Source organism: Ammodytes marinus (genome assembly GCF_949987685.1).
Source record: "Ammodytes marinus genome assembly, chromosome: 10".
Lineage (NCBI taxonomy): Eukaryota > Metazoa > Chordata > Actinopteri > Uranoscopiformes > Ammodytidae > Ammodytes > Ammodytes marinus.
Genome location: NC_137214.1, coordinates 17057543 through 17076990, shown reverse-complemented (window position 1 = coordinate 17076990; position 19448 = coordinate 17057543). Strand labels below are relative to the sequence as shown.

Below are 19448 nucleotides of genomic sequence, written 5' to 3'. Positions count from 1 at the left end.
TGTTAGTATGAAGGACTAAAGCAAATATGTCCAGCCAATCCATCCTTATCTGGGAAACAGAAAATAAGATGACTTCTCGTGTGTCTTTTATTTATGCTCAAAAGATAACACACCATCAACCCTTATGAAATTCTTCAACAGAATGCCCTACTTTCAGCTTTTGCTTCAGTAGAGTAGGTTGTGACTCAAAAAAGATAATATGGAACAGTGGATACATTAAAATAAAATCTGTATCAATTTAACAACGGAGGAAGGATAAAGTGGAAACAAAGGCATGCTTGAAAACACACATACACATACCCACACACAGGCTTTTTCATTACCTGGGGAACCATACAATGCAGAGGAGTTGATTAGGATTGCAGACAAAAGGACAGTCGGCTCCAGCCGCCTCTCTGAATTCATTGTCATTAGCAGTGGAACACCAAGCCCTTTTCAAACTCATTAGTTGATAAAACAACCCTTTGATTTCCCATTTTAAAAAAGCCATTCGTCCTCCCTGGCTGCCGATGCCCCCCCACTCCTCTCTCCACTCTACCACCGTGCATTTCCACACCTTCAAAGCCACTCCAGAGACTGGGAGAGAAATGGCAGCTCTTGTGCAATTTTGTACAGATTCCACAGAGATTGATTTTGCAATTGTATGGTTTCACAGCTAACAATACATGATCAAATAGAAAGACCCCAGTACCACTGATGTGAACTGATTACTTAATCTGCATCTGCAGCATCTACACTTTACTTTATTGTAGAATTTGATTTCTACCATCGGTTTAAGATTTTCCTCTTCCCCTCTTGGGATTTGGAGCTGATGTGGTCTATTAAAGGCCTGGAATCGGGAAGTAATTACCTGTGATGCAGTTATTATGTGACTTAATCACTATGAAAAATCCTTTTTGCAAAGTAATCCACCAAATCTTCAGTTTAAAGAGGAACAAATAATTTCTGGTTTCCTGGCAGAATAACAATTTTTATTTAATTTAGACAAAATGAAATACATATTTGTGCTTTTGTGCAGTTTAATGAAGTATTTGTTCATATACATTTTATACACTGGTATATATAATCTAAATTGAATTATCACCACTTAATGAATATTAATATATATCAAAGATCCCCCCCCCCCTGAACCCATTGGTACCCATCTGATAATCGAGAGGTTGTTTTAAAAAAACATTATCTTTTGAATTTTCAAAAACATTCATTCAAAGATGCGTATTGTGTTAAAATTCAAGTCAGTGTCTCATCCCGTATGATCAACAGTAACTTCTGAACGGTCCTCATCTCAAACAAACGTCATTAACCCACAAGTACCAGCAGTGTTTGTCTCTCTTGTAATCCGGATGAACCAAAACCAAGAAAGAAATGAATAGGGAAAATCACGTCACAACACCCCCCTGAAACCCCGCAGCTTTCTTGATCTCTCTCTTTCTTAGGAAGATCCTGAAGAAGCACCTGAGCACAACGATTTTAGCAATGGTTGTATGAAGCAGAAATGCCTCTGGACACATTTCCTCCATTGTAAAGTAGATCTGACAGGCAGTTTTGGTACTGAGAAAAAGAAAAAAAATCTGCAGGGTTGGCAGGAAGTGTTTATTTTTTACAAGTTTGCATGGATGTCCTCGTGTCGCAGCACTTTATAGGTGATCCAGTAGAAGATGTTGAATATGAGGAAGCTCAAGGGAAAGAAGGCTCTGGATATGGTGTCGATGCGTTTGGCCCGGTCCACAAATCGCTTGTGGACCATGTCTCTGTCGTACATGGTGACGGGAGGCGGGGGGGTGGTGAACACAGTGGCCCCTTCCACGGCGGTGTTATCCTTCTGCAGGCTGTGGCCCATTCCATAACCTCGGAAGTAAAAACCACGGCTGTCCCTCACCATTTCGTCCTCCTGTGGAGTCAAGCATATAGGGAAAACAGATTGGCATCTTGCTGGCAACAAGAATAATCATACAGTTTTTTTTTAGATTTCCTCTAAGTGGGTGATTTTTCAAATGCGGTTTGGTTTTATCAGCACAAGTGCAACGTTAATATGAAAGAAAAAATAAATTCAGAGAAGAATATGATTTATTTTAATTTTTTTTTACTGATTGTGTATAAAACTGGAACTAATCCTCGATTATCCATACGGTCATTTAACCATCGACTATATTTTCTAATCCAGGTGGCTGTCCTCGCTCTTTTGGTACAACATAAGAAAATATTTACAAAGTAAAAAATGTAAAGTAGAATAATTACTAAATTTTAAATTTTAAATGTACATTTTCCTTTACATTATATACATTGAACAAAAACACAAATATTTTTGTTTTGAATTTGGAAAATAGGCAATTTGGGTCAATTGTTGCAAGTGTTTACTCTGTAAAGAATTTGGAGTGTTCTTGAATTTCAGACATCAGACATTTTAAGGGTGGGGGGAACCTCCTTTGTCTAGAATGTTATGGTAATGCATAAAACGGAACTTATTTTTTTATTAATTACGCTTAATGAAGTTTGGATGACACAAAGAGGGGAATCAGAGGGCATCATCATTAGAAGAAAGAAAGGAAAAATTCTAACTCTGAAAGTTAATCAGAAATTTAACCTCAATCTCTCCTCTCCGGCTCTTTCTGACGTTGATGTAATGATGAACCTTTCAAAATCGCCATTAATAAAAAGTCATGATCTCTACCCGACGAAAAAAAAACAGAATTTGCACTTGGCATTATGCTTTGATGAATGGCGGGGAACTTTTTTTCAACCAACAGTGAATGAGACACTGTTCCCGGGCCCGCCCTCTGAAGAGAATATTAATAGACATGCAGCTTAACTCTGACAGCCCCTCCGACACTTTGAGAGATTCACTTTAGCAGGGGAAAGTAAAGATGTGGGATCTAAATTGGATGATTAGTAGTCTGTGTGAAATGCCCTGAACGCTCTGATCCCTGCGCCCTGCACTCTCTTTTGTTTCTCTCTCTCACTGACCCTGGCAGCTCTCTGCTACTTCGACAAACTTTGCAAAATCGCTTGCTGGACAAACGTTGGCATTGAGACGTTACCAGCTCCTGTCAAAGGTTCCAATACTGCTAATGTATTTCACACCTGTCTCTACCTGTCTCTTCCTGTTAAATTTCTATTGCACGCTATATTCATTTAGTCCTTTGAAAACCTTCCTCTGCCGCTGCTCTCTGCCAACTGCCCTCTACTTGCACCTTCACTGTTTTTCGCCAAAGGCAACGCCACTAACTTCCATTTACTGTAAACTTTCCTCCCTTTTTACAATGTCGTGGTTGTGTGAGTATCACTTTATGGTTTGTAACTATATGGTGCCCCGATGAAAAATTGCACTGTACAACCTGGGGATAGGGAGTGGTAGCTCTTCTAGCACAGCTTCATTATCCCTCCTACTCTTTCCTAAACGATACAGTACATCATGTGCTAAAGTCTAATGGTGCGTTTCTCTAAAGATAATAGGTGCTCATCGTCTGTGCTCTGTGCTTTTCAGCAGCAGCTACACACTTTGTGATTTGTTGGCCGCTGTGACCATCACATTGGTCTCTGTGGAGAATAGAAATATACGGTGAAGGTGGTTGTGTTCAGGGAGTCCTCTGTGAAAATCCTTTTTGTAGGTAGAAATAAAAAATTAAAGGAATATTTGACATTTTGGGAAATGCACTCATCCTTTTTCTAACTGAGTTAGGACAGACGATTGATACGATTTCATACTTGTTGGGTAAATATGAAGCTTCGGGCGGTCACAATTATCTTAATTTAGCTTGTAGACACCCATAGCCTGGGTCTCCCCAGATGATCTGGGAGATTAGGCAGCTATTATTTCCCCCTGCATATTTTTTACCAAAAATACTTCCGAGTAGTATCAGTCTTCTAATCTTAGCTAACACAAGTCCATGTCCCAAAATGCTGAACTATTTCTTTAAATGAACAACAAAACAAACAACTATTGTTCTATCTTTTTAATTTGTGCCAAAAGTGTTGGGAGTGTCCTGGGAAAAAGGAGATTAGTTTGATGACAAGGTTAGAACAAGAGGAGGAAATGCATGTTCAAGTGAATTAATTTAATTTGAAATAAATCAAATTTAAAAAACGGGTTACACATAGGGAAGGAATAATGGACAAGACATTATAGGTAATGTTGGTGCAGAAGGTCACAAAGAGAGTGCTATAGTGACGGGGAGAGAGATCAGCACAAAGCAGGGTTGCTGGAGTGATGCCAGGATATATTCAGGTTTGAAGCAAAAGCTGCAGGCACATTCAATTTAGAAGAGCAAGGGGCATGGACAAAAATTGGGTTTTGAAGGTCAGGGTTGACACAGGGTCCACTTTTCTCTCTCTCTTTTTTTTTGTTTACCCGGGCACAGGCGCTGCAGTGCTGATTCAAATTCCTGTAGGTTGAGTTGTTCCCAGGGATGTCATTCACTTTCCGCAACGACTCCACACTCCCAAGCTGACTGGCCAAAGCCTCCATTGGAAAGGAAAATAAACCAATTGAAATTAGACTTAATGCTTCTTTATGTCATCCTATTTGGTAAAAATAGGAGTTTGGTTGTAAGATAAATTCAATATACTCTTAAATTTAATCATAAATTGTAGAATTTAAAAGTAGTTTTGGACATGAGCCTTCACGCTTGGAATAAAGTCACTGCTTTCCTTTGCCATGCCAAAAACAATGGTTTAAAGATGAAAACTTAAAATGAAAGAAACAAACCCAAGCACAGGCATTTTCAACGTTTAATGAAAGAGGAACTGCTCGTGAGATAACAGGACATTATTAGCAGCTGTTAGTAGAGAGCTGGCTTTGAAGAAGAATAAAGAATCCTCAAGGATCCACTTCAAGTTGGTTTTTGGAAGTCTATAAATGGAAGCGCTATTTTTCTTTTGAACGCGTGTGGATATGCTTGCTATAGCTGTTTGAAAACACCAGAGTTGTTGAACACAAAGTGCATTGATTTGAAACCAGGTGAGTCTGAGGATTTGTGCACTCCATCAGATTCCCAGCCTCTCACTGGGTCATGGATCAACACCTTTTCAGATGGATTGTTTGTGGCCTCGGACTCCTCAGCGGGAGTAATTGTACAACTGATGTGGACAGGGAAAATCCTCTCCTGTGGAGAGCATCATTTTCTCTCTCCTGTTTCAATGCAGGAGGGAAGCCAGCCCAGTTAATCTGTTGGACTCTTCTGCCTTTACAGGGAGGTTTGCCACCAGTCTGAGAATATGCCCGACATCTCAGCCGTGTGATGGGATCACTTCCTGACCTGACAAGGGAAACATCTTTCTGTGCTGTTTTGTCACTGGTGTGAAGGGAATGGCTCTCTAAAACAAGGGGATTTCATGTACTTCTGTTAACCAACAAATATTTTGCAATGTAGGAATCACTTTCTAATAAGAATTGTGGGTGGTTAAATTTATCCCCATGGATTTGTCATAGACAAACAGGTGAGAATTACAGCTCAATGTGTGAATACACACAGGGTGACACAGGGCTGCCCCAGTGCCACAGGGTTGGCTGTTGCTCTGTATCAGTGACAGAGGAAAAGGATCACAAAGATTTTTCACAGGTCAGTGCTCACCATGGAAACGTACTGAACTGAAATGAGCCGATCTGCCTCATGTAATATGACAGCCAGCTGTAGCGTGTTGATGGTGTCAGTTCCAGAATATACAGCGTCCCACAATAACAAGAGGCATAAGTCAACGTTATGGAGGCTGACAGGGACTTGATTGTGTGTGTGTGTGTGTGCCCCTTGTGCTTACCTTTTTGAGAATCTGCCACAATGTGTGACTCGGTGTGTATTTGTACGCTCAAGCGTACAGTATGTAAAAGCATGCTTTAGTGTGTGTGTGTGTGTGTGTGTGTGTGTGTGAGAGAGATTTACACTTACTATTCTATGCTGCCGCTGCTTTTTCCTCAGCCTGATGAACTCCTTGTGTTGCCTTGAGACAAAGTTAACTGCCGCGTACTCCAGCAGGGCAGCAAACACAAACAGTAGGCACACCGCCATCCAAATGTCAATGGCCTTCACATAGGACACCTGGAAAAGGGACAATGTCACAGTCACCTACAGCCAATCAATAAGGCTAATGGATAATCCGTGGGATATATTTACAAATCTACCGGTTCCACAGCACTGGCACGTAAAAAAAAAAAATCATTGGGATGGCTTAGAATCTTAATGAGTCAGTAGGATGTGGGCAGCTGACACATAGCCGCGAGACAGGTCACGACTAAGGAGACTAGAGGGAGAGCCCTGGCCCGGTTGTTCATGAGAGATATGTCACAGCAAATCAGCAGCGCCCACGGAGCAAGCATTGTGTGGAAAGTTCACTCAATTGAGCAGCAGTTTGCTGACTGTTACACATAGTAGAAGTGTGTGTGTGTGTGTGTGTGTGTGTGTGTGTGTGGGGTGGGGGGGTGGTATCATGAAATAACAAATGTCTTGTGAACATTAGAAACACCACCGGCCACTTTTTTTAATAAAAATTCCCACTACATTAGTCTCAAGGCACCACAGCTGTCAAACATCCATCTTTTTTTCACTGTTGACATGCCATGTAACACCTGCCGGCTAGGTTTTCAATTAATGTCTATGAAAGTGCTTCAATCAAATGCCACCTGCTTATTTACCTCTTCCTTCTACGTTTAAAAAAAACTCTCTTGTACATATTTCAGGCAGTTACTTCATTGAAATAGCCACAGGAAAACTACATGTAATCTAATATATTTCCTCTATCCTTAATTTTTTATTTATTTTAAATGCCAGTGCAATTTTCTTTAGTTTTGTTTCAAAGGTACAGTCATCACTTGTAATCCTAAAAGTCTGTTGAATGAAACTATCTTAGAAATGATTCACTCACTCGTACTTTGAACTTCCAGGTGTGAATGTGTGAAGCTGTGCGAATGTCAACAGGGTGTTCATATAAAAGACGTCCTGGCTATCGGTGATAATTCTATGACTAAATACATTTTGAAAAATAATTTCCATAGCATTAAAATCTCTAACAAAACTCTATCAAACTCTACATCCACCAGTGTTTTTTTAACTGGTAATGTAGCAAAAGGGTTATTGCTATGGTTACCTGTGATTTAATATACCCTGTGTGTGCACTGATTTAGAAATGTCGGTTAAACTGTTGGCTGGAACAAGTTGGCTGGCAGCTGTCCATTCTAAATGCATTTATTGTCACGGATGTAAATCATACTGTCCCCTCCTCTGCTGCCTAACCTTCCCCCTAAGCTTGCTGTGTTCGCCGCTGCGTGTCTTTCAGATGCCAGTGTTGTGCCCTCACTCCACCCTGCCCTTGTGTGTGTGTGTGTGTGTGTGTGTGTGTGTGTGTGTGTGTGTGTGTGTGTGTGTGTGCGTGCATGTGTGTGTGTGTGTGTGCTTCCCCTGTCCTAAATTGGCACCTGCGGCAGGCTGCCTCATGCAAAGTCAGCATTTCATGAATGAATATGCTGAAATACATTGTCCAATTTCAAAACCCCAACTTAAAAAATACCTCTAACCCAAAAATGTATTGGCATCCATCCCTTGTTTTCACAAAGAATTTGAATCGGGGAAATAATAGCGATGAAAGGTAATAGTAATTGTAAATCTTCTACTTTTTAGGGGGTATAATGTCATAGCAATACGTCAGAATACTGACCTTTTTGTTGAGCTGATTGCATAATGTAATGTTATTTACTCTCATACATACTTGCTTTTTGGAGAAGAAGCAAATGATTGGTTATAACATTTGTTTATTTGTTTCTCTGAGCAATATTTCAGGGTCTATAGGTAGATAGCGCATTTAGAGAAGAAAAACTGATACAGTATATATACTGTCTAAATGCTCCACACCATTCTGGATCAGGGGCAGAAAAAGCAGAAATGCCAAATTGAGCGATATATTGCCTTTTTATCTGTCTATTCTTACTGATCAGTTTGCTCATAGTCCCTATATGCAGAAAAGCGTCCACCCTCCACCCTCCACTACGCACAAACCATCATACTTCACTAGTCTCCGGACCCACCTTTGGCAGTGAGGCTCTTGAACCGGAGCTCTGTGTGGTCATGGTGAGCACAGTGGTGATGCCCAGACCCACTCTGGCTGGTGCGGCGTCCATGTTTATCCAGAAGGAAACCCAGGAGAGGATGACGATGAGCAGGGAGGGGATGTACATCTGGATCAAGTAGTAGCCCATTTGTCGTTCCAGGTGGAACTTCACCTCGATGCAGGTGAAAAAGCCTGAAGACGCACGACACACAGTAATCGACAATGGTTTAAAACAGCTGTTCCATTAACCTTATAGCAAACCGTAGGTTAAACACCATGCACCAACAACCAAACGTGTTCTTCAACTTGCTGTACTTGTTGAATATCAGCCATAGACCAAAGGTATTTTACTTGCCTCCTGGAGAAGAAAATCAACTTCAGCGCTCAATTGAAATTTAGATTTAGATTTGTCTTCCTTTTTTTCCTTCTCCCAACATCTCATTGGAGTTCATTATGTACCTGTGTTGTAATGCTTAGTGCAGTAGCCCAAATCCATCTCGTCTTTCAGCACAAACTGGGGGAGGGTAAGATCATCGGCCACCTGAACAGGGTTCTCAGACAGCCACTCAAAGATCAAATCATTCATGGTGTAACCAACTGTGAAAAGGGAACAGAGGAGACAAAGAGGAGAGAGGGGATATTTAAATCCGGCGGAAATGGCTGGAAATGTGATGCTGTCTCTTTTTCACAGAGACTTCTATTATATTAAAGGAGCTGTAAGCGGAATTGTTCTTTTAGCTAACTTCCTGTCAGTTAGGCTACTGCAGTTAGCAGTCCCCTCGCTCGTCCCTACGTCACCACATTAATGCACTGCGGTCTTCGAGCAGCAAGTTATCTAGCATCATCTCAGATCCATAAGTGTGATAATTATAAAACATGATAAAAACCATCAAAACAGACATTGGGAAGGATTTTTACCTGCTCCGCCATTGTTGGCGCATAAACATTCACCCATGTGTCGCTCTGGCGTGCACCGGCAGTGAGACCATGAGTGAGACGGGTGCGGACGGATGTCGGTTTGTAGCGTTCTCTCTTGTGATTGGATAAAATTTCGGGATACTACATGAAGTTTAATTGCTTATTACATGCAGAGCAGCTGACTAAGAGATTGGCTTTATGAATCGCACTCATCGTGTAAGTGATTACTGTATGAATAAATAGCGATTTAACACTTATATTAATATAAATAAACCGCTCACTTCACCTTTTAATTAGAATAGACTACGAGTTATTTTTGCTCTTTCCACGCATCTTTCCGACACAGGCAAAGATGATAACTCATTATTTCCTCGTGGCCTTCATTTGACAAGTTTGCGTATTCAGAATTGTATTGGCTTGGATAAGATGCTCTGTTGCTCATTAATTTGCATTTTGTCAGCCATGTCAACCCTACATAACAATTAGTCAAACCAGCTTATTACATTTGACGATAAATTAAACATACATTTTTGAGAGATGCATTTTACCTGTAACTGCACAGCATAAAAGAAGATACTGAAACAAATCTCTATGTTGGTTACTGAGTATGAGTTGGGAATGCATCAGTCACAGAATATGACATTGACATTAACATTTCTTGTTGTATTTCAAAATACAGCTTAAAAACAGGTGCACCACTGTGCTAGCTGTTAGATACTCTTACATTTGTTGTTACTATGGCTGTGATCCTTCTTCTTTACCTAATGTCTTTCCTTCATTCCAACTCAATCTCTATCTGGGATGTTTTTGCCATAGTATAAAATATGTGCATAGGAAACATCAGAAATGTTGGCTAATAAGACTGAGTTTGAAGATTGTGGTAATGACACTTTTGCCCATCTGTGCAGCTACCAGCTACCCTCTGACATCATGTTTGTCACAGTAAAGGTCACCCACTGCTGCTATAGTCCTGTTTGCAGTTTCTTGAAGGTTACAGAATAAGAGGGGGAGGGGGGGGGCTTGAGGAGCACATCAGCTTGTGTGCTTGTGACAACGGGAGATACTGCATGCGCTCACACACTGAATGTGCACCAATAATGAACCGTAATATAATGAAAGTTGTATTTCATTTTGCAAGAAAATATATGGTCTAGACTCTAAAGCACTGAGACCTGACTACTCCAGGATAAGTTAATAATTATTTTGCCTTCACACACAGGTTTGAGTTGCATGCTCCTTTTGAGGGTTTCCCTCCTTCTCGCAGCTACCTGATTATAAGTATATTAAAAATGCATGCCACATACAACATCAAAGCAGTGTTCCTTGCACATCGGAATAACACACTGAAAGTCTACTGGGACCCTCAAGGGCTTTAGTTACAACAACATAAATTATTCAAGAATGTTAGACCCCACCTCATACCACGTGCCTTGGAAAAACAGCGCCACTAAAACACACTTCTTGTTCATGAGGAGTATTTTCCGTCATTCACACATCCTGTTCTAACAAGCAAGGAGAATACTAATGCTTTCCTTAGATAATGTCTAGTATAAGGCAGCTAAGAGGCATCAAAAGCCAATTCACATGGTGTTCATGGTGCAATAAAATAAATGAAATTCATGAGGCAGGATCTTTATATACAGTCTATGGGCAGGATGTCTGGAATATGTTAGCAAGGTAGAGTAACCCATTTTCTTTTTCGTGTTAAAGTAGTTGACTTAATGAAAGTCACTTATCTTAATACAGCTGAGGTTATGCCTACGATTTGCTATCTTAGCCTTGTCTTTTACTTACAGTTTAAGTTACAACGTTGATTCAGGGTTATACTGGACACTAATGGCTCAAGGCAATGCATAGTGGTATATACGCTGCATATATGGTGCTTTGATGTGTCAGAATGAGGCAGAATCTTATGGTTGCTTCTATTTTTATATATATATCTCTTTAAGCCCATGGCATGAAAGGCCAGAAAAGAAGATTGGCCTTGGTGCTTTCACATCCCAAAGATTACTCTCTTATTTTTCCCCCCCATCATCACCCACCTCTCTGTCGCTTTCTCATGCTGCTGAACAGACAGCGTTTCCACAGCTCCAGTGGTAGCAGTAAAACCTATGATGTCCTCTCAACATTGAGCTCTATACGCAAGGTGATCACACCCTTGGGTGGTGTACCAGCACTTGTCAACACAAGGCCAAGTATCCTCAGCAGGCCTTTAATCAGAAAGGATTATGTCTCCTCTAATGGCAGTGCAATGTGATACGCAAACACATTAACACACACACACATGCCGCTGCTCCAAGCAAGCAGCACACATCTGATTCTCCTCTCGACAACAGATAAAATATCTCTTTATTTTTTATGCTGCCCGACAACCTTAATCTATTGCGTTTTTTTAATATCCTTTTTGCCTCCGTGTTAATTTGCAGAAATAAATCATGCCGCCTCCCATACAGAGAGGGAGTAACCTGTTCTATACAAAACAATCGCTTTTTGTTCATGTTGAATCAGATAAAGATGTTGGTAGAGATAGCAGGGTTCGGCTTGACTCGTTTATTTGTGAGAAAACACTTCTAAACAGGTGCAGTGACGCTCATGGTACGAACAATCTTTCGGTTTCCTCTCCTTTTTGCAACAATTGAACTCTTTTGTTCATATGACGGTGGAATAAGGTCACCTTCAGGCACAGGGTCACATATAATAAACGGGACACAAAATTAAAGTTTTATTATTTATATCCTGGAAATTGGTTTCATGAAGGGCAGATACTATCTCTGCTAAAGGCAAAGAGAGACTGAAAAGAAAGCAGTTTATTCTTCCCCCACTTATTTCAAATATGTTTCAACATGTTAACTTTTCCATGGTGAGGACTCAACGGTGTTGTTGTCTAAATTAAAGCCACTAACAATATTGTGACCATATTTCATGCGAGACTGAGGAGACCCGCTTGATGCAGAGAGCTTCAGATTTGTGTCTCTCCCGCAGATCGTTCTGGGCCCGGTTTCCCGATAATGTCCACTCTTGGCGCACTACGAAGACTCCTACGTTATGACTTACCAAAGTTGTTTACCTCTTTAGTCGTGGTTCCCGAACGGTCTCTTAGGAGAAACACCCATTACGTCGTTCGTACACGGCGCTGTCCAGAAAGATAGTGCTGAAAACGATTGCTCAGAGTTCGATTTTGCATTTCATGCGCAGGTGCATGACAGCACTATATTATAAAACGTATTGCAGTCTTTGCCAATAAAAGATTGCTAGAAGTCCTTCTAGGCCAGGACTATTACATTTTTTATTTTATTTTTATTTTTTTAGTGGTGCACAATTAATGTACTAGCACGTGCGATGTGTGCTTTTGCATGGTCATAACTGCGCGAAAGGCCGCGATCTGCAGTAAATAAATGTGCACATTGCGGGCGCGATTGTACCGCAGTGTAAGTGTATGGTCCATTATTTGTATTTAGTGTGTCTGCATAATATTGCACCAGTAGAACTTTGCATGTTTGCACAAGCTGTTGCACTTAGAGTACATTTATTTCTATGTATTTTGATAAGCTGTTGAAGAGTTAACCTATTGTGTTTTCCTGAACTGATAAGATTGTTAAACACTTAAACAACAGGCAGCCTATGTTAATCAAATAGGGATTTTTTTGATAAACTGGTGAACTCTATTTGATAAAATAAAGACAATATATGCACTCCTATGTCGTTGTAGTGTTTTACAGTATATGTAGCTATTGATGTGATGCTCATCAATTTTAGGCATTCTTTTCTGGCCCCTCATTTTGGATCATTCCCACCAACCGGCCCCCATTCAAAACTAATTGAATAGCCCTGGTTTTTTTTGGGGGGTCCGTCGGTAGTCAAGGCGGGGGCCAGTAAATATTCCTTCGCCTATTAAATAGCCCTGGGCTACAATAAACAGTAACATGGCACACTTATTTTAAGGTAAGCTCTAATTGATTATTCATTCATTTTTTCACACATTGACATGTTTTGAGGCGGTGGATCCCTCCGACGCTCTGTCCGACTCATCTGACAGCACTCAGCTGTCAGTTGATCCGGACGAGCCGCGGTGTGTTACACAGTGCGGAGGTTCTAGTGTTAACCATGGTCGAACATAGGTTACTACCAAAGCCTATACTGATTTTAAAAAAGATATAGAAAATATAGAAACAGCTGAGGAGATTAAGATGAGGATTGTTTCCAGCAATTATTTTCTTCATTAAAGACTTTAAACCATTGGTGAAACACAACACTGGCAATGTGGCAGTTTCATGCGCAACGGAGGTTTCTAGTGGCGCTTTTCCACCGCATGGTATCAGCTCGACTCGACTCAACTCGCATTTTTGGCGTTTCCACCGCAATTTCATGGTACCTGGTACCTGCTAGCGGCTGCTTTTTTAGTATCGCCTTGCTCTAGGGTCCAAGCGAGCTGAGTCGAGCTAAAAGGTGACGTCGGCAGACGGCCGGCCGCTGATTGGCCAGAGACTACCGTCTGCCGGCTTCATTCTGTTGATTATTCTCCCCTTGATTCTCAACAATTCTCCGGGACTTTTATGTGTATTTTGTCTCGCCGCGTGCAGCCTTCTTTGGCTCGCTTTCATTTGATTAGCATCACAGACCCGATTTTTCTCTCTCCATATATTCGCTAAGCTCACCCAGTTGTGTTGGCTGTTGGGGAAGTTACTTTGAACATACGAGAGGAGACATAGCAGCTAGGCTAAATAGCCTATAGCAGCAAGCTGGGACAGACATGATAGCGAGCGATTACATTACAAGCCTCGGACTGCACTGATTACCTCAATAAAATATTCAGGCTGAGACACGGCTTGCATTTGAAAACACGTATCCTGAAACAAGCACTTAACAGTGAACTTTATCATGCCCGTGTTTACGTGCATAGGGATGTACGTGACGCATCCCTACAGCTGTGTGGCAGTCACACATCAGGACACAAACCCTCCCTTTTAACGGCCCGTAGCAATATTCTTCTACTTCTTTTAGCAAACAGATACAAGGGGAGTATTTTCTTAAACATTTCTCATCCGTGTTTTTGGCGGTTGGTTCAGTTAATAGTGCAACAACTGCTCGTAATTTCTGCTTTGCTACTTGACTCCGGAGTTGGCTTTCAGCCCCTTACGACAACCCCGCCCACGTTCAGGAGGTACTATTTTCGGTGGAAAACGACCCGTGCTGCTACCAAACCAAGTTAAACTGAGTCGAGTTGAGTCGAGTCGAGCTACATTTGCGGTGGAAAAGCGCCATAGGTCACTCTAAAGTGGCGGCGACTAGTGTCAGGAGCTGAATCATCACTACAGTAGAGCTAAGAAGGCTCTAAGGGCGCTCCAGACCAACCTTACCAACGTACGACGTACGAAAGAGATTCGTAGCAAAGAACTTTTCCGGAAACACGCGAAATGTTAAGTAGGAACTCTAAGCAGGGGTTACCAATGACTTTAAGAAGGCTTCGGGAAACCGGGCCCTGGACTTTCTCCAATATACCGTCTGTTAATGGAAGGCAGCCCTGATTGGTTCATGAATTTGTCAATATAGCCTCCAGTCAGACCGGGCCTACCCACTTTCCATTCGTTAGTGGAAGACAGCCCCTGATTTGTTCTTGTTGGCGTTGATGTAAACATGGATTAATGGATTTTGAGATATGGCTGGTCCAAATTTTTTTACTGGGCTCCTCCCCCAAATCGATTGGAAAAAGTCCAGACTGATCAGGCTGGTCTCACTCGGCTACTTTCATGCACGCACACATGTATGTGCTTAATTATGCATACACCATAGGCCAGGGGTGTCCAAACTTTTTTCACTGAGGGCCACATACAGAAAAATCTACGAAGGGCCGGGCCACTTTGCAAAAATAACACATTTATCAGGACATGTAGCTGCTCTGATGTTTAGTTTCATAGTGTCTTCGTAAATTGTAATCCTTCTTCACGGCAACACTTTCCTTGTACATTAAACAGACACATTCCCACTCTTGTTTATATGCCAATGATACACCCAGTGTTTTCTGCCTTTGCGTCCAATGTCCAGCAGGGTGAAAATAGTATCCAGCCGAGGTCCCGACCCTCCTAGGGAGGTCCGGGGGTATGCCCCCCCGGGAGATTTTTTAAAGTTTTTAAAGTGAAATGCATGAATCTGGTGCACTTTGAGAGGGAAATTAAGAGGCTAAATTTGAAGAATTTTGTATGAAAAAAATGGAGACACTGTGTCAGATGAATTAGAAGCTATTGGAGAAGGACACATAGATTTTCCATAATAATATTCATTTAAAATAAAATATTATGCAGGGTCCTCTGGGATGGGCTCTTTTTCTTTTATGGGACATATTCCTCTGTAATATAATGAGTGCATTTAAATTATTTAAAAATTAAAAGCGCCATATTACATTATATTTTTAAAATGTGCCACGGGCCAATCAATCAGTGTTTGACACCCCTGCACTAGTGGGTTAACTGAGAAATGCCAAAAAAAAAAAAAAAAAAAAAAAATTTTTTTTTTTTTTTTTCAAAGGGCCATATTACATTGTATTTTTAAAATCGGCCGCGGGCCAATAAAAAGTGGGCCGCGGGCCGCAGTTGGCCCGCGGGCCGTAGTTTGGACACCCCTGCCATAGGCCTTTTCATCATTATTATTTCAGCGCTTAGCTTGTCACACCTTCTGAGCTCACCTTTCAACACAATGGACGCCACAAACAAACCTTTTACGTTGCTGGGTACTTTAGGAAGAAAACAGACCACTTCTCTTGTTGGCATAAAAGCTAACCATCAGTATATGCACCTGCCCTTATTATGATTCAAACGCCAACAACAGCACAATGATACATAATGATTAAGACACATGCATAAAAATCAGTGTTTAAGACCGCGTAGTGCACTGTTTGTTTTATATTAAGTTAGGACGGAACATGAGAAATGTCACTTTGTTATTGAATGGTGAAAACCTGGTCCTTTCAGTTTTTTACAGATATTTGTTGGGACACCAAGCTTGAAACCTGGAAAATCCTGAAAAAAACAGGATGTCTGTTCACAATAATAATGGCATCTATTACTGGCTTCTTCACATCGAGAAAACACCACAAAGTGGATGTGAAAGGTTTGTTAAAAAATTAAAAATGTAACCCCACAAAATAATGTGGAGTGAAATGCCCATCATTTGGTATCATGCTGGGTTACTGCAGGGAGTAAGCTATTAGTTAACCTGATATACTAATGTTTGTGTATCTGCACACTGCCCAATAACCCCATTAAACCCCACTTCAAAAATACCGACATATCCCTTTTAATAATGACAAATATTTAGAGTTATGGTACAGTTCCTGTCTCCAATATCTTGGAAGATACCAAGGTTTAGATACTTTACAAGCCAAGCAGTGGGTAGAAAATCAAAAAGAGGGGGGAGAGAATAAACGGAAAGACCAGAGGAAGAGGAAGAAGAAAAGAAGACTCACAGCTTTCAAGCTGCATGGTACAGGTCTGAATGTCCATTGGGAAATTCTTCAAGTCCATGGGGCAAGACAGGACAAGAGTCAGCCTGAGATAGAAAAACAGATTGGAAGAGAGAAGAGGAGCAATAGGGAAAGTCAAAAGGCACACAGGGGGTCAAGGAAAAGACATCAAAACACAAGGAGAAATTATGGTTGATGAATATCAGATTAAAAGAACTGTGAAATAATTTGGGGGCCAAGCTACTTTATGTTAAACGGGAGAATGTATGTGTTCAGTGCAATACAATTTGATCGAATGAAAAAATGTTAACGGATATTCCTTTTGAAAACAGTAGATTGGATAACACATTGAGTTACTCTGCCATTGTCGCACCGCTGTAATGGCAGAGTAAGTGGTGCAGGCATCCCTACTTTTATTGCTAGTGGTGTTGATACATTAAGCCTTTGAGAACCTCAAAGAAGAGACAGAGAGAGAGAGAGAGCTATTTGGTGAGTCTGTCTGGAAGGAAGCAGTGTAATTACCTGCTGTAATGCATCACTTAGAGGTAAACAAGAGCCGCCAGCAGTATACACACAGGCACCCATTTGCCGCTGTGTTATGATGACACAATGTATTTTTCACTAGCTAAAGAACAAACTACAAATATCCAAGTAATTGACTCTCCTGCTATTGCCTTAATTGTGGCATGTATTTAGAACCCACAAAAAATGCTTGATCAATAATTGGAAAACAAGAGTTGGTATAGGCAAATCCAGAGAACAAAGTAAATCAGAGGAATGAGGTCATAATTATCTGTATTTGCTATACTGTCGGTGTAAGTACAAAAGAGGATTTATGTAGTGTGCCTGCCCTCTTCTAAAAGCTGTTTCCCCACATTCAGTGAAGCAAACACAGAACAATAATGAAATCCTATCAGAATGTCTAAATCTTAACTCTTTAAAATTAAAGACCCAAATTCAAACTTTTATATAGAAAATAATTAGGGCTGTCAAATTAACGCGTTAATTTCGATTAATTAATCACAGAAAAATTAACGCGATTAAAAAAATTAACGCAGATTAATCGCACTTCTATAATGCCCTTTGATACGGTGCAAAAGTGGTGCGGAGCTGCACCTGTAGCTTTTATATGTCCATGTGGCCGGGCGCGCGGGTAAAAGGGAGAAATGTAAAGAGTGAAGCAGGGGAAAGGGGCCGACTCGAGGGCTCTATGGACGGTTTATGGGATGCTTCGGCAAATAAACATGAAGGTAGGAAGACATCTTACTTAATTATCCGCAGTGTCCGTGCATTATTGATTTAGTGGGTGCAACAATGTAGGCTATAGGTTCAAAACAGTAGGCCTATCTCTCAATCTTCCTCCAATTTTGTTTGCTAGCTGTCTCGCACTTAAACGAGTGTGTGTGTGTGTGTGTGTGTGTGTCAATATTTTTGCCTATAAGTAGGCTACGAAATGGTGGCAGTGCAGCGCTGTCTGTTGTGGGAGATGGAAAGTCGTCATTTGTCTGCTTGTTTTTTGAGAAAATTCGGCGCTAGTTCATGTATAAAGCTGGCTGAGGGGAGGAGACAGAAGTTACGAGAGACGGAGAGCGAGCGAGCGCGAGCGCGCGCGCGCGCAAGAGAGAGAGAGAGAGAGATAAACAAACTGTAGCAGGCTATACAGCCGTTTATAAACAGGTATAAAAGTGTCATAAAAGTATGCGATTAATTTAGATTAATTAATCACAGAGCCTGTAATTAATTAGATTAATTTTTTTAATCGCTTGACAGCCCTAAAAATAATATTTTATGGAAAAGCACCCGTGGGAGGTGTGAAGTTTGTTTTTCATAGGCAGAATGGCAATTTTAGAAATGAAGCAATAAGTTGCCCTAGCTGTTATTTCTGAAATGTGCAAGGACGTTGTTCACATTTCCATGTGAATCAGTTTCAAGTTGTAAAATGGGAACTTTTTGGAAGCAAGGACGTAAGATATGTCGTCTCCTCTTAAGCTATAGTTTAATGAACCATCTGCACATTTCAGTATAGTGTCAATAAACACACTCGTCACTTGACATCTCCTTTCACTTTTTTCCTTGCCTGCACCCATGACCTGCCTAATGTAACAGAGGGCGGAAAGAAGCTGCCAGGGGAGTCAGTGGTTCACAATTCTGCAATCTGCTGCAACATGGGTCAAGAGGTCAGGTTTGAGTGGGATTGTTTTGCCTTCGGTCTGTTTGGACCAGACTGAGTTTCACTAGCTTTTCCAACTTTACTTGACAGAAATAAACCCAAACGAACCCTCTGCTATCCCATAAACCAGCTTCTATGTGTATTATGGTTACTTATTTTATGTTGATCATATAAATTATAGAACAGATATATATTTACAGTCAGACCAAAATTTGCATGCCAATTTTCAGCATCTAATTAGCAATGCTGCTCATTTTGCAAGTCAACTTTTAAACATAAAAATCAATTCATTGTGCATAGACAAACTTCCTCATTTAGCAGCAGACGGCAACTGATTATATTAAAGCAGTTGAATTAACGATAGCATACTTGCAGCTGCATTTCAAATAAGCCCATGATGTCTTTCTCCCCCTGGCAGTAACGATATTCATTGGGTCAGATCTTTTTAATTTTAGGGATATCATCTTTAGTTACCTGATGCTGTACAGAACACTGCCATCTTGGAAAATCCGTAAAAGCTTGTTATCAGTGGTGACCTCGTGGAAATTGGCTCCTTTCTCGTTTGCAAAGAATAAATCTGGTTTCCAGATAGAGTCCAACATGGATGGATCAAGATCAAGCGAGTCATCTGGGTATTCGCTGTACGCCAGGCGAGGGTCATTCCAATTTTGCCGTAGAAAAACATTGAGCCTGTAGTCCTGTGGAAGAAATCAGGGTACTTAATGGAAAATACATTATGTCTTAATAGTCAAAGGCCAACATTGGAGTCCATTCTACGATATTATATGATAAATTACATTAAACTATGAAGAGACCTTTTAATAGTCAGCTTTCGTGAATGGATATCTGTTTAAAGACTACTTTCACTAC

The 19448-nt window shown here is 40.8% G+C and overlaps 1 protein-coding gene across 1 annotated transcript in view; it reads right to left on the bottom strand.

The window, feature by feature from the left end:
• Nucleotides 1-1600: 1600 nt before the first annotated feature.
• glra4a (glycine receptor, alpha 4a) overlaps nt 1601-19448 on the bottom strand; it is a gene marked incomplete at its 3' end in the record, with an annotated part of 48534 nt that continues 30686 nt past the window's right edge. The window contains exons 4-9 of the mRNA XM_080035074.1: nt 19053-19276; nt 16412-16494; nt 8494-8631; nt 8012-8226; nt 5883-6032; nt 1601-1891 (exon numbers count right to left, since the gene is read on the bottom strand). Of these exons, the coding sequence (XP_079891200.1) occupies nt 1601-1891; nt 5883-6032; nt 8012-8226; nt 8494-8631; nt 16412-16494; nt 19053-19276 (1101 nt within the window). The remainder of the gene's footprint in view (nt 1892-5882; nt 6033-8011; nt 8227-8493; nt 8632-16411; nt 16495-19052; nt 19277-19448) is intronic.